We start from the raw sequence: 15,949 nt of genomic DNA, 5'->3' as shown, positions 1-15,949 counted from the left end.
ACCCTTCCCTTCATCAACACATCTTTGCTGGATTCCATGGGAGGATAAGAATGTGAAGTCAAAAAAATTACTTAGTTACCTGATTAAAAATAACATTCCAGAATAGATTTTCAACATATTTAATTGTATCTGTATTTCTATGCCAGAAAGATCAAGTCATGCTGTTTAGATAACCTAACCTTGCTTCAGCCAAGCACTCAAGCAGGTGTCAGCATTTGCAATGGAGGGGACTAGAATGTTAAAAAAAAAAAAAAAGAAGCCCTTTCATTTAAAAGTTATTGTTATGAGAGTCTACATACCTACATACACTTTTTTGTAATCTTCTATTTTAAACACTGTAACTATTCATGTTATTGATACTTTTAAAGATGGCTGTTCGTTGGTAATTGAGAATTTCAGAAAGAAAAAATGATTCCTAGGGAATGTTTAACTTACCAGTACCTAAACCACTGTGCACCTTTTAAATCAGATTTTTGTTTCCCACTAGCAAGTTTTGGCACTTGCTCTGAAAAGGGAAGTAAGCATGTATCTCTTTCTGGTGGAAAAATAAAACCTGATTAAGTAGAAGTCTGAATAAAAGTTAATAGGAAATGTTACTAAGAAGTGATTAAAATCTGTGCCATAAAATAACTGAATATGTCTTTATGTAAATCTGATGGTGATGTACGTGGCTTTCATTAATATCTGATTTGTTCCTCCTCCTAGACAGTTGGTTTAGGGTTTTTTTTTAAAGTTTAATAAGCAGAAATGGTGAAGGCTTCTCATGAGGTTAATCTCGGTACCACACGCTCCGTGCCAGCTGGTGCCTCGGTGGCACTGTGCCATGCCCGCGGCACCTTCTCGGTTTTTAAGACTGAGGCTAACGGCAGACTGGTTGGGCTGAGGACTGGCCCTCTACGGCCCTTTCCACAGCAAGCCTCCCTCCATGAAGTACCCGTCTGCACACGCATTTGCTCCAGCCGCTCAGGAATATCTCTCAACAGTTTGTACTGGCATGTGCAACTACAAGGTACGTGTACAAGTTCACTGCTTGGAATAATCAGATAAACCAAGCCGTGCACGTAAGGAAGCCATTCGGAAATTGTGGCCCTTGGCGTACCCTCTCACAGCTCTCCTCAGCCCCTTTAGACATTCATGCGTACTAGGACATCGCCTTTCCCCTTGAGTGACCGCTTTCCTCGAGGAGAAAACCCCCACCTGATTTGTGGTCACTTACTGCAAAAATCTAGCTTAACATGGCTTGAATATAAAACCTGAAAATGCCGGCTGCCTTTGGATGCCTGGGTGTTTACTGGCTTTGCAGAAGAATGTGTTAATCGCCTAAGTAATAGACAGACTTGGGGGGACACGGGTAGAGTGGGGTAAAGGGACCGGATGATGCTGGAACTTGTTCACCGATGAATTCCCCCAAAACATATATTTGTCTTGTAGCCGCTGCTTGTTGAGCTACTGTTAAATATTAGATGTCTGCAGTCAGTAAGTATGAGATGCACACAGAATATCAGTTTTAAATGTAGTCAGAGTCCACGGCTACCTGGAAGACTAAGCACTTTGACCATGGCTACTGTATTTTGTGTTTAACTCATGAGGTACTTAGAAATTAATCCTTATTAGAGCAAGCTTAACAGATCAGGACCCCTGCAGAGACTTAGCAATGATTCCACGTGAAGTGAAGCTTAGGTGGGAGGCAGGTGCCTCACTGCCTGGCACTTCTGGACATGGACAGCCAGCCTTGGAACAGCTCGTCAAGGCAGGAAAAGGCTGGTTCAGCTATAAGAGCATTTAGTTTCTGTAGCGTTTTCCTGAACTTGGAGAAATTTAATTCTCCCAAAGTAACATTTCAATTGCCAAAGTAGACACGGTGGAGCTCTTCCTAAGTGCTGATGCAGCATGCAATAAAGTCTGTATCTCCTTCATGAGCAGCTGAGTTCATGCAGGATGTTCCTGTGGGGTCCTGGGGGGATGAAGCTGATGCTGTGCTGAAGCACAGACAAATCAGTTTTTAAAGGCCTGATTATTACCATGTCCTCATTCATATAATACAGCATGGCTTGCTTTGTAAATGATTTAGAACTGCACTTTAATATTACAAGGGATACAAATATTTACTTTTCTGATACATTTCTGTCTTCCTGCTTTCCTACCATTTTTGATAGGCATTCAATATATTGGAAACACCAACAAACACCCTCATGCCTTAAATGAATATGGCAGCAATTGTTTTCTGCAGAGGGAACAAGCATGGGTTCAGACACAGGGTCTCAGGAAACCATCGACAACCAGGGCACTGAGAGTGGACCAGCTACAATCCAGCACCCGAGCCTGGTTCCCCACCACTTTCCTGAATATAGTTGCACTAGAGAGGTTAAAAAACAGACCGCTCTCTGCTTATTTATTTAGAGGTATAGAATTTGAAATGGAAAGCTTATGGGGAGCTCTAAGCACCCTAAAGGATCATTAATAATTGCAGCACAGTTGTGAATTTCCATCCCTGTTATGGCTGCAGATAAGCATAACCCATAAAAATTGAGCTCGATTAAAAAGAACGCAACCACAACCACAAACATGCCCTTCCCTGTGCAGAACAGGAGGGGGGTTTAAGAACCTCAACAACTAAGCTTTGCTAATCACTCATGACTAATGGCGTTTCAAACATCATCTTCACTGCATTTGAGCCGGGCGAGAAATGTCATGGATTCCTCTGAGGCTTGTTCTGTCTTTGCCTAGTAGTGTGGGAGGGACGGATTTAGAGAGGACATGCAGCACAGAGGCACTTACCCACTCCGTTCAAAGCTGACCCCAGGGGGCCGCAAACCTCAAGACTCTTAAGGGGAGGGAGAAATATAGCAAACAGAAATATCCCTCTACATGGAGAAAGAAAAAAGATAAGATGTTCCACCTCTGTAATCCAAAAGGACGGATCGAATTCTTCTGCTTACAGACCTAAAGATGAGTCTTCCTAACTTCAAAGCCATGCACTAGAGACAGTAAGAGATACCGGCTATGCTCATGCCTGTACGTGCTTCTGGTCATTCGTGGTTGCAGAACTGAACGGTTTCTTTGCTAGTGTATCACTTCTCAAGAAGTGGGTCTGGGCTACAGTCACTTTGCAAGACCTTTGTGTGACGGGAAGCCAGCCAGCACTCAGACGATGTGCAGCCTCAAGCAGAGGGACACTGCCCGATTTCCATGGGGAACCAAACCTCCAGGCACCCCAGAAGTGCCGAATGCAGGTACACAGCGGCGTCAGAAGAGACTGCACTGGAATGATGACTGACTCTGAGCACATTTTAGGACTTCTCAGTGCAGTCTGAGGTTTCCAGGTATCAGAAAAGGGTGTCAGACAGAGCAACACATCACCTGTGGTATCTGCTGGTAAAAGCTACCTTGTAAAGAGAATCCAGTATACCCAAGGATATCAGGGTGTGTTGAGAGGCCAGGTCATGGGGGCAATGTGTTTTTAACACATTAGCTCACACTTATTTAAAACCAGCAGCTGATATCTGACTAGCAACATGCTGCCTTGAAGTCTTAATGTGTATTAGCTGAGCAGCGTAAAAAGGTATTAAGGTGTTAAAACTGCAGTTGGCCTTGTCTGCCGTAGTTAGTCAATGTTAAGTCCGTGCGTGCTTTATGTGGATGCCCACAGTTCCTTCTGAGACACTACGACAGTACGCAGATGGAGGAATTAAGGGTACATCTGCTTTTTGAGCTGCGGACATACGTGTGCTTCCTCTGCCTGTGCTCTGGGACCACATCAGCATGGCGCTGTGCCGGGGCGGCCGTCCTGTCCCCCCGCGTGGCACGGTGCCACCACGGCTCAGCGGCTGCCTGGGCAGGGACCAGGCATCTGTCCGTGCGTGTACAGGAGGAGGGTCTGTCTGAGCCGCGGGGCAGCGGCACCGCACGGCTGCCTTCGGGCACTTGTACCTGGGCTTCCCTCCTGTAGAAACCGGGGGTGAGGTTCTCCCGCTCACGGCACCGTCAGGCTCTGCCACAGACTAAGAGCACACGGGACGTTTTGAGGAGAATTAGGAATCAAATTAGCCTTCCTCTCCGCTATGATTCAAAGGCTGTATAGGCCATCTATAGTCCTTCTTCTGCTGCTGGGAGGGCCAGAGAGGCCAGCGCCACGCGAGGCTGGTTAGTCTGTTAAAGGCAGGAGATGTGGAGGTGGTCCCACTCTGACAGACTGCGGAGGCTGCCTGCGTTCGGGGGACTGTCTGTCCTTTACATCCCTGCTTCGATTCTTTAGGCTATTTTACATACTGAAAGGTTTTTATAAAGACCTTTTTCTACCTGAGGAGAGTTTTAAAGGCTGTAAGGTCTGCCTGCTCTTTCCACTCCCAAAGCATTTGTAGTTACAATTAAGATCTGTGTTAAACCTACTGTGAATTAGCCTCAGCGATGTGAAAAGCATCGGGCCCAGAGAGGGAAGGCTTTCCCTGGCTGAACAGTGAAGGAAGAACAGCAGCCTGCTTTAAAAGGGAAAGAAGAAAGAAAAGCCTACAGAAAGAGGCTTACCCTGCAGAAGAGGAAAGGCGACTGTCTAGTGCTCAGCAGCCGGCGGGTACAGAGCCCTGAACACCGGCCCCGCGGGGTGCGCGCAGCGGGAGGTGCTCGGCTCGTCAGCCCGAGCGGAGGGCACGTCGTTAGCCGGTGGATCACTGGAGGACAGCACTCGCCTTGCTGGTTTGCTTCACTGGTCAGATTTAAATAGTGATTCAGTCTCCCAGACTGAGAATGATTTAGCTGCTTCCCTCTTCTAAAATGTCCAGGAAAAAAGCTTTACCTATCCTTTTTTTTTTTCTCTATCCTTTACCTTACCTTTACCTTTTATTCTGTCAAAAGTTTCCACTATGTTTTAGAAATTTCTCTTAGTTTAAAAAAAAAATAGTGCTTGAATTGGTAGGTTTTTTCTGGTAGGAAGAAGAGTCTTATTTTGACACCATCAGAATGAAAGCACAAAATTAAGGTTTTCTTCAACCTGAGCTGATGTTTTTGGATTTATGAAAAATCAAAGAATTTTCATTTTTATGTCAAATTTTATTATTATAATTATTAATTATTATTACTATTATTACTACTACTACTACCACCACCACCATTTGAAAATTGCTACCACAAGCCCCTGCTAGCTCTTCTCTAACAAGACTTCTGAGTTCTCCTGTCTGAAGCAAAGGAGTTTGGGAATATCTGCTCAGGCAGAACTCCCTGCCTCCAGGGCTGCCATCCCTACGCTGCCAAGGAGCACGTCCTTCTCTGTAACCAGGTTCATTTGTACAGCCCATTGCAAGGCCACAAGGAAAGGTCCAAGAGGGCCAGCTGAGATTGTCCTCGACTTCGGGGGTCCCTACGGCACAGCAGACTTTTACGCCCTCCAGCCAGCCCTGACGTGGTATGAGACAGGGAAAAGAGCATTTCTAATCGGAAGTATTTTAGTGCGTCTATCCCCAGGTAATGTGTAACTCTCGGGACTGTTTCAGTTAGCCTAGTTAATGCAGACCTCCAGCTAGTCTTACAGCGGAGTCAGGGCTGTGCCGGTCAGCCCCAGGACCCGCAGCGCCGTGACACAGCACCGCTGTTGCTTTGGGTACAGCTCAGTGCACGCTGAGCCCCCTTCCATCCCTCGCTCCTCCTCGCCATTCGGAGCCCAGTGGTCTGGAGGCTGCAAGGACCTGGCTGCACTTTCTCTCCTGACTCTACGCTGCATCCCTCAGGAAGCAAGAGCGACAGTAACAACGAACTGGCACAAACTAAACATTAATTACAGTTAATTAGGGTTTTGGCATTAAAATGACAAGCCATTCACTTCCTATGACTGTCGTAAGAGCAATTTTAGAAGAGAGTTGTATGCATGGGGCTATGCAAAAAAGGGCACAGTATTCAAAAAAGCCTGGTAAGCCTTCCCAGCCGTGCCAGGTGGTGGTGAGAAGCCTGTTGGGTCAGGAATATGCTGCATTTGACAAATGACTAGTCACTGTTTATCACTTGAGACAAATGCAATCTAAAAGATTGTGTTTTCTGCCACAGCTCGGTTCAGCTGCTGGATAACTGGTACCAAAACCAATCAGGCCCCTTTTATCCCCCCATGCCTGTCTTCCATACATGCTAATAAAGGCATTTAAAATCTAATCTCCCTCTTGTCTTCCCAAAATGGAATCCAGAGGAGCCAAATATGACAGTCATTTTGCAGACAAGGCTCACAGGGGCATTAGGAGAAACGTACAGTTTTAGTTCCCTAATAGAGTTTTAAGCCTCTGAGAGATAAAGGAAAGTCAGCACGTAAATGTGGCGCTTGCTCCAAATAATTAGCACTTCTAGAGCACTTTTCATCTTCAAAGGCCTTTGTGCACATCCTTGTGAGTGTGGTACGCAGGCCCCTCTCAACAGATGGAGAAAGAGGCCAAGGGTATTTCATGATGTTTGCAAACAGGGCTGGGAAAGGGTCTGGAGGGCTGGTGAGGTTTGTACTCACGAGTTCAGGGGCTGTTTTCCCTGCTTACAGAAAGCCAGGTGGATTTCTGTGCGGCTTGCCAGCACAGTAGCTCAGCTCGGCGGGATGGGGAGCTAGCTCAGCAGTGCTGGGCTGTAAGCATTAACCTGGGTCTACAGTCAAACCTCAAGGGACGCATCTGACCTTTGAATAATTGAGCACTGCAGTGAAGAGGCTTCAGTAACTGCGCTCGCAGCATGAGAAAAGGAGCTGTTGGGGGTCAGGGAGGGAAACATTCCTCAATTTTTCATTAATGAGAAAACACGGGTGAAAAACTCTGCTTCAGAATACAAAGGAGCAGACCTTTTTGCAGGGGAAAATGACAATGGCGGGGCGGGTTTGGGGTTGTTTTAAGGTATGGTCTATTGTGCCTGCAAGGCTGGTTTTTGCTTGTAGGGAAAGGTCACAAGTATGGTCGGGTCAAGGGGAAGTGGCTAGGGCTCAGTGTGATGCTAAGGAGGCAGAGCTGTCTGAGCTAGGCTCATCCCAAGGGGTTGTGGAAAAGGCAGCTGCAGCCAACCTGTTTATTATAGAGTCACAGAATGGTTTGGGTTGGAAGGGACCTTTAAAGGCCATCTAGTCCAAACCCCTGCAATGAACAGGGACATCTCCAACTAGATCAGGTTGCTCAGAGCCCCGTCCAACCTGACCTTGAATGTTTCCAGGGATGGGGCATCGACCACCTCTCTGGGCAACCTGTTCCAGCGTTTCACCACCCTCGTCGTAAAAAATGTCTTCCTTCTATCTAGTCTGAATCTACCCTCTTTTAGTTTAAAACCGTCACCCCTTGTCCTATCACTACAGGCCCTATTAAAAAGTCTGTCCCCATCTTTCTTATAAGCCCCCTTTAAGAACTGAAAGGCCCCAATAAGGTCTCCCTGGATCCTTCTCTTCTCCAGGCTGAACGACCCCAACTCTCTCAGCCTGTCCTCACAGGAGAGGTGTCCCAGCCCTCTCCTCATCTTTGTGGCCCTTTATCCAAGAAAAGGGTGGGTTGAAAGAGGAAAATGGTGCACATTTGTGAGCCCTTAACACAGATGGATCTTGCATCGCCCAGCAGCTGCACAGGCTAATCTTACTTGGCTCAAGTCCCAAAGGCAGTGGCCCATATCACACCCTTCCTCCTCTGGTGTAGATGGTCCCTGTGCCGTGGCTGTTAGCAGTAATTTCAGGATCTCTTTTGTCGTGCCTTTTGCATATGGTATGATTATTTTTCTAAGTGAATAAACTGTTTCATTGCTTATCAATAGCAAATATGTCAAAAAGACCCAATTACAACTAATATTCTTGATATTTCTTGAACCACACACAGGGAAACTGAGGGTTTAGGCTTCCAATGCAATGTAATTATGCTTGGAACGAAACTAAACCTTTGCTTCAGAGGTTCTCGATGTACTTGTATTCTCTAAGAGAGGTAACACCGGTTTCCCAAATCACATAACTGAGGCATGGGGAGTTCAGAAGATTTGCATAATGTCAAACCTCAATGCAACAGAGAAGTGAAGATATAACCCAGGGGTCCAGACCCCTGTTTACTTTCTATAATCAGTAAATTTCCCTCCCTCCCCTTAATACCATACTACAAAAACATTGTTGCTTATATAAAATATTTTGAACTCGAATACACTACCAAGTATATAATAGGGCATCAGGACTGACTGCTCCAGAATAAGAAAACTTTGCAAATCTACTTTAAAAAGACTGATTCATTTGAAAAGAATTATCTCACCAAACATTTTGCAAGAATGATGGTATGTTATCCCAAGGAAATTTTGAGGTGACTTTTAGAAATTACACTCAGCTACGGAACAAAAAGAGGCAATGGAAATATTCGCTTCTGCTCAGATATTTTTAATAAAGGAAAGCTTGTTAAAAATAAACTGTAAAGAAGATTTGGGCGGAATCACAGATCATCTCATTAGCATTTGGGGAAAAAAAAGCAAAGATGAAATATCAGCTTGTAAAGTCTTTTCTGCAAAGCCAATTTTCTCCCCCTTCCATCTGGTTTATCTGTATTCCAAAATTCTCATTTTCAAAGAAGTTTCTAAAATGGCAATTCCGGACTGTTTTTGTTCTTACTAAACAAAGCCATGTACACCCAATATAGAAATATAAAGAGGAATGCAATGAATTAGACTTTTTTTTTTGTCTGACAGTTGATTTTTAAAGCCAAACCCAGGGTTTAAAAAGGGAAAAGATGTGGGTGATTTCACACCTGCATTGCTTCTTACCCTGAAAAGCAACCATGGGGCTAACTGAGCCTTTAGTCTCCCCTCAAACACAAACTGACATTAGTGATCCAGCGAGGGCCAGCATCATAGGATCAGACCTTTAACAGGAGGAGCGTGCCCCCAGCACTTACAAGACTGACAGAGAAAAAGGAGACATGGCAAATGCAAAAGCAGCATATGAAGGGCAAACTGGAAATTCTGCTGTAGATAAGAATTTGAAATTTGCCCAATGCCACTTCTCAACATTTTGTGGACTCTGATTTGGAGAACAGCGGTAAAAAAGTGACACTTTCCTGCAATGAAACAATTAGAAAAGTAGACTATAAAAATGGCACTACAAAGAAATATCTAGAATTTTAAAGGTGGTATTCATACAGATGATCTTTATTTTGCAGTTTATTAACTTTGAGCATAACTTTTAATAAAGAACATTAAAATGAAGGTTAAGAGAAACTTACCCCATAGACCAGTTCACCCACCATGCCATTCCATATCTTAGTCTCAGGGTCCCTAGCTCCATATTTCCCATCTCCAACAATTGACAGTTTGTATTTTATTCCAACATGTTTTGCTATTTCAGAAGCTAAGTCTACACAATATCCTTCATATCTCTCATTCCCTTCTAGTTGTTCATGGTTTTTCTTATACATTACATATGGTGATTCCTTTGAAACAAAAGTAAAGATCAAAAGAATGTAAAATACAGCTTTAAAACATACAAAATGAGAGCTGTTATTATCCTTTATATTACTGGCAAGTATTTACAGTATTTCTTGCTTTGGTACAGAAATTAGAAAGAAAGACAAACTTTTGCAGTTTAAAAATCCTTGGCTGATCCTACAGCCACACATACTGTTGATTTTAATCCTAGTATGGACCCATTGAAGACAACAGGACTATTTCACTTTAACAAAGTTACACTTTTGTTTGCAGGATTAGGCCTGATTAGACAGTCAAATAGCATCACTGTAGTCATAACTCAAGTTTTAGTGTTTAAAGAACTGACATACCCAACACCTGTACCATCAAAATCATTTCCTAAGGCCCCAGTGGCCTAGAATGGGGCTCTGATGGAGATATTTTCAAAGCGGCCTAAGGGAAGCTAGGCTAAAATCCTCAGCAGCAATTTTTGTCACCAAATTCCCTTAGCCTTCTTAGAAAATTCTAGCTGAAATGCTGATTGTATCTTGCTAAATCCATAGGAGTATAAAATACAATGCTTCGAGAAATAGCATAAAATTGGCTCATGCTTAGTAGAATTGTAACAGGCATAAAAGTCACAAACAGTACTGTACAGAGCACATCTGCTAGAGGCATTGGGACTGACACAGGTGCTGCTGCTGTTTATGAGACACAGGAAGAGCTTTACTCCTTTGGAATTGCATGGTATAGGTCGCTTTTCACCCAGTGCTAGAGCAGTTCCAGTTCTCTACAGGCTTCATTGTGCCACCCCTACTCAGTCCACAGGGGTTGAGTTTACAGGAGCTGTACCTGAGTGAGGGGTGCAAGATTTGACCCTAGAGCAGGAAGGCCAAATCCTGCAGTCATTTACATACAGGCATAATAACTTCACTTACGTGAGGCATTCGACTGAGTTCAAGTGCCTGAAAAACAGCAAAGCGCCATGAGCTCAGTGAGCTCCTCCTGTGAATGAACTTACTGATACACATAGAAGTTTGCAGGGTCAAGCCCTCAGTACACCTCTGGAAGATACTGAGCTTTTCAGTCACTTGAAGTCACAGAGTATTCAACATTTGCCTCCTGGCAAGGTGCCTAACACACCTCAGGAGCCATGTGTCTTGTTTCCTAAACACAAACACACCAAGAACATAAAACTTACCAAGATGGTAGTGACTACTATAGTTCTGTTCTCCACAGATGAAGTGTCATTAGAGGGCAGCTGATCTAATGCTGGCACAAATCTTTCGTATTCGTTCCAGTAACCAGCCTATAAAAATGGAGATTGTTACCTCATTACATACATTTACAAGGACTCTAGTACATGAACTTGTAACAGGAACTGTCAAAACATATGGCTTTGTAACACTTATTCATGCAACTTCTTTGCCATTAAAGGACTACATTAGCTTTAATTTAATTTCCTTAAAGAAACAATGTTCTCAAGCCCACATGCAAATAAATACAAGCCAAATCTAAGTGAAAATACATACTAAAGTCTCCCTATCTAAGTTCATATCATCATGGTGCCTGTGGAATAAATTCCCATCTATCCACAGCATAAGAATATACTATGGACAAGAAAATAAACTGCACAGCACTCTGAGTAAAATTCTTTGATTTTGAAATTTTTATCCATATTCTGCTGCAGTTCAGACAGTGAATACAGTCCCTGCAGACATGCCTGAGCTAGCTTTAGAGTAGATGCACAGACATTGTTAGCAATGCAGGCACAGTAGCATTATCTTCAGTACAGGATACAAAACCCTCTGAGCACCAGGTGACTGTTTGTCAGCTGGCTTGTGCTGACCTTCATGGTGCTGTGGCTACATTGCTATTCTATTACACCAGTTTTTGTATCTCTGCACAACACAGAAGTAACACTTTTGTCTGCACTGTAAACCTAGCTGAATGGCCGGGCCATGTCCAGAGGTATTTTGTTATCAAGTATATGCAGAAGAGTTTAAGGAGTCTTAACGATAACTAAGCAGGTTAGGTACCTATTGCCAGGTGAAATCAGGGGGATTTATGTGCCTCGGCCACACAGACTCTTCTCTCGATACTCCTGAGACCCTGTCGACCTAATTATTTTTGAAAATCTGCCCTGAATTTCTTTTATAACAGGGATCTAGGCAACTATCCCACTTAGGATCTATACTTTATTTAGGAGACAAGAGAATGAGTAGCAAATCCTAATTAAAACCAAACTTATTTTCTGTTAATTTCAGAAGGTTTCTAAAATACACTGGCTCCAGCTCCACTACTGCTCCGTGGCCTGTTACAGAGAGGAAGGGAAAGATGGAGAGGAATTTAGGAGATAGGGCTGAGCACAGGAACATGACAGCAGGTATTATGCTTGGCAGCGGAAAAGCTCCAGAAGGGTTTTAAGGGAAAAAGTGGGGTCTGAAGTTGACATGGAAACTAATGAAGATATTAAGCAGGGCGAGTGGTTTGGTCCAGGAACAGAACAGAACAAGGTTCTTGGGATAGGGAAGACAGCAAGAAGGTACAGTTTCCTCAGGGCCCCGTTATTACAGTGACTGTGTGGTATTTTTGAGTTTCATTAGTTTGTTGGAACAAATATTTGTGAAGATGTGAAATCTGGATGCATATCTTGAAACTTACCTTCCGTGATCCAGCGGCTTTCATTTCATACACATCAATTGTGTAATTTGTTCTCCGCCCATAGGTGTCGAACTGGATGTTCCCTGTCATTCCTTGAACTTGCACCTTAAGGGAATAAACAGAAAAAACACTTTAATAAAAGATTGACTTTATTTTTCCCTCCGTTACATTTTGCAGGAACCCACTAGCTCTAGCACAATTTTTATCTATATAAGAGACTTGTAGCGCTTTTGACACAGTCAGTTATATTCTTTGTAACAAAACCAATCCCAATTCTCTCAGTTTCAGCTGTACATATTCTTTGTTAGTTAGTACTCAGCTGGTGACTCACTACTGCAGAGTGAGCTGCATTTAAGTATAAGTGAAATTAGCCCTGCACATATGTTCAATGTAAGGAAGACTGATTGTGCCATGCTTAGTCACGCTGGGTTCACTGATACAGCATGGAGCATCAGCGAGGCACATGCAACAATCCAGTGCCATTAAACCCCTCACAATATGGCATAGAGTGATTTGAGATATGGACCAGAATCCCATATCATTGCTCATTCTGGGAAGTGCTTTATTTTAAGATCAGTCCCAGCGTAGGAGAAAGGAATGAATGTCTTCTCTGAATGAGCACAGACAATTGTCTCTACTGCTTATGGAGTTTTGGTCTCAATCTGGATGGATGGGTGTATAGACGGTAAGTCATTACCATTACCTACTCACATGAATCATCTTAAGGGGAAGTATAAAGTACTCTGTTTCAAAGAAAAAATCTTTCTTATTTCCCTGTATGAAAGGGTGAGATATTTCCATTTATCACTTATCAACACTGACAAGCTGTCATCTCAGGCAGAAGGGGTAACAGTCTGAAACTTCAGTAGGGGTAAATTAGCTTTAATATTTAGCAAAATGCAGTAGAAGGTACAGGAGTAGGTGACAGAAGACTAGTCAAGGGGAAACTGTTTAGGGCTGGTGACTGATCTGCTATTTATGGTTTAGAGATGGTGCAATCAAACTTGTTATGGTGGACACAGCTACATAAAACAGCCAAAATTCCTTGGACCCCGAATTATCCAGTGAGACAAATTCAGACTGACATATATAAAAGGAGTGTGATTTTTTTAATCAGTAAGTGGATTTGAACCTTTCTTAAAATAGTTTGTGTCATTTCAGGAGTCTGGAAGAACATGTGAGTTACTCCTCTCTCCAGAAACCTAGAGAAGTGAATGGGACTTTGAAAGCCAAATTTGCCCCTAAGAGGTCTTACCAACTGTGGACCGAGCAAATGTATTTGTAGGGTAGTTGACACATAACTTGCAGCCAGATGTGAGTTGCTGTGTCTGCTTTTGGCACTTGCTGGAAGCTGTCTGGTTACCTTAGCACAGCAGTGACTGCATGTCTCAGCAGAGCTTGTTAGGCTGGCTTCGTCCTGATGCGTATTGAGACATGAGCATTGTGCACTTGACACCTTTTGACTTCAAATTTAATTTGTTTCTATCTTTGGTGGGAAAACTCAGCACTTTTCAAAATCTGGCTGCACCAAGGCAGGAAGACTCACCAGGACTTAGAACACTTCTGGTAGCAGCATGCGGAGGCAATCACAAATGGGGTGGCTATTTGTTACTGCCCAGATCTGTTCAGGTAAACTGTCTGCCACTGATCTGATGTCTTAGAATCAGCTTTAGAAATACAGACATGCACAGTTTTCAAGGCTGTAGGGAAGCAGACTCAGGTAATGCCTATTTCCCTTTTGCAGCAGGATGACTATAGTGATCCTATACTGAACCTTCTGCTGGCACAGAGTATTTCGAGGATGTCTTGGAAAAAATATTCTTATCTGAGTTGTTGCTACAGAGAGGAGAGGAAACACTGTTAAATCGAAGTTTTTTTCCTGAAACAAAGATTCAAGGTCATTGTCTGAATAGAGGGAGACAGTGTGATGGACAGGATGGGGTCTGGAAGGCAGTGTGGGATGATCTTGGGTAGCACTTGTTGGAGGTGTATATAAACTTCACTTAGATGACTTTGAATAGCTAGAACAACACAAGGCAACCAGCTGAAAGTCAAACTTCTTCATTTTTTGCCAATTGTGAGTTTGGCTTTGTATATCTTACAGATTATGTTTTTTAAATAAATTCTCCCGAATAAGGGAGTGTCCTGTAGCAGTGTTGGTTTCCTTTGTTGACATGAATACCTTGTATCCCATTCGGAGGAGTTTTATGTTTTGCTTGTAATTAAGTTCAAACGGACAGTACAAATTCTTTAACCATTGTGAAGGCTGAATTTAATTAACTTCGTTTCGAAAGTGTGTAATGCTGCATTAGTGAATGTGCAGTTAGGGCATTTGTCAGGAAGTGACATAATGGCATAAAAAGAGCTCTGGCAATGTGAGACTGAACCATCTCTCACTCTTAAGAGTGATATAATCTGATTATAACCTTCTATAACTCATTATAACCTTCTGATATGATCCTTCCAATTTGGTAATTGAGAAAAAGCAGTAATTAAGCTAAGTGTATGAAGGCTGACCTAGGATTTGTTTATACCTAATATGGGCTTAATTCTGATCTCACTCACTCCAGTTCTCTGCCTGCATGAATATAATCGATTCTAACAGGTTTGTTTTAGAGTTATTTGAGCCAGATCAAAAGCAGACCATATTCTTTTCTCTTACATCTACAAAAATGTTACCCAATTTTTCTTGTTGTCACTTGCTTTAACATACATAGCAGTCTAAAAAGAGTTAAAAATCAACAAAATTAGAGACATAAGTGAGGTAGGATCCCATGCAGTAACTAGTGTTAGGGATAAAAAATAGACCATGCAGAAGGTAATCAGGCTGAGTGCAAAGTTATGCCAGGAATCAGAACTGGTTTGAGGCTAAACTGTGTCAAGGTTCAGGCTGGTGCTGAAATCCAGCAGTATTGCTACAACCGACAACATCTTTTCCACTGCTTTGAATCAATCTGAGTTGACTTTTTACTGGCAAATTATCAAAATTGCATACATGTGTTTAAGTTCATAAATACATGTATCCCTGCAAGATTTGTAATACACATGCTGAGGACCCAGTCTAGTTCCTGTTAGTCAGATTTACAGCCTCAGCCTGACTTTAGAAACCCCCCAAACATGTTCATTTGCAAAATGGCTCATGCTTACTCTCATGGGAAGCTTGGGTGTTACAGGGGAGTTGGATTTTAGGTACCCTGGTGTGGACAATCAGGCAGCTGCTGCACCGGTGCCAGAGAGATGTGATTTTGGCCAAAGTTTTGAGAGCTAATTTGTTATGCCTTGCTGTTGAATGGCATATGTTGAATATATGCCATTCATGTTGAATATATTTTAGCCATCTTTTGGAGTTTGTCATTAAGTTTCTTTTTTCTTTCTTTCTTTTTTTTCCTGGGGAGCTTCAGCTGTTTGTGTGAGTACAGAAACTCTGTGTACATGGAGTAGGACGCAAGTTCGGTCCCAGCAGAATTGCTGCTGTTGTGGAATAAACATATTCATGAGCTGGTATGTTTGCCCTTACCATTTTCAGCGCTCTTTCTATATCAATTCCTTGGCTCCATGGTACTGCAGGGTTAGCCAGGCAGTCTCCAGCACTACCTCTCCTGGAGACATCCACACGCTGTCTTCGGAGGTAACGGAAAGCCTCTGCTATGACCAGGACTGCATCATGGGTCAGTGCAGATGTATACTAAAATTGATGCAAATAAAATATGGTGACAAACTGCAATCTTAGAATTGCCCCAGGTTTATCAGCTCTAGTCCTTCTCTTTGTTAAAATACTCTTAGAAGAATCATGCTTGCAAGCCCTTTTGCTTCCTCTGTCTTGCCGCAGGTGCTTTATGTAGTTTAACAATTCCATCTATTTCAACTAGCAAATTAAAAATATTTTCATTTTGTATAGCATATAGCAGCAAAATAACAA

The 15,949-nt window shown here is 42.9% G+C and overlaps 1 protein-coding gene across 5 annotated transcripts in view; it reads right to left on the bottom strand.

The window, feature by feature from the left end:
• The window catches only part of GRIA3 (glutamate ionotropic receptor AMPA type subunit 3), a 154,891-nt gene that overhangs the window by 45,612 nt on the left and 93,330 nt on the right, over positions 1-15,949 (bottom strand). For all 5 annotated transcript variants that reach the window (XR_012044781.1, XM_072877152.1, XM_072877153.1 and 2 more), the window contains exons 7-10: positions 15,548-15,715; positions 12,031-12,135; positions 10,568-10,675; positions 9,186-9,392 (exon numbers count right to left, since the gene is read on the bottom strand). Coding sequence is in view for 4 of the 5 variants with exons in the window: in XM_072877152.1 (XP_072733253.1) it covers positions 9,186-9,392; positions 10,568-10,675; positions 12,031-12,135; positions 15,548-15,715 (588 nt within the window). In the remaining variant the exon portion in view is untranslated. The remainder of the gene's footprint in view (positions 1-9,185; positions 9,393-10,567; positions 10,676-12,030; positions 12,136-15,547; positions 15,716-15,949) is intronic.

The sequence above is a fragment of the Ciconia boyciana genome, chromosome 12 (genome assembly GCF_034638445.1).
Source record: "Ciconia boyciana chromosome 12, ASM3463844v1, whole genome shotgun sequence".
Lineage (NCBI taxonomy): Eukaryota > Metazoa > Chordata > Aves > Ciconiiformes > Ciconiidae > Ciconia > Ciconia boyciana.
The sequence above is the reverse complement of the archived record's forward strand: the minus strand, read 5'-3'. Positions and strand labels throughout refer to the sequence as shown.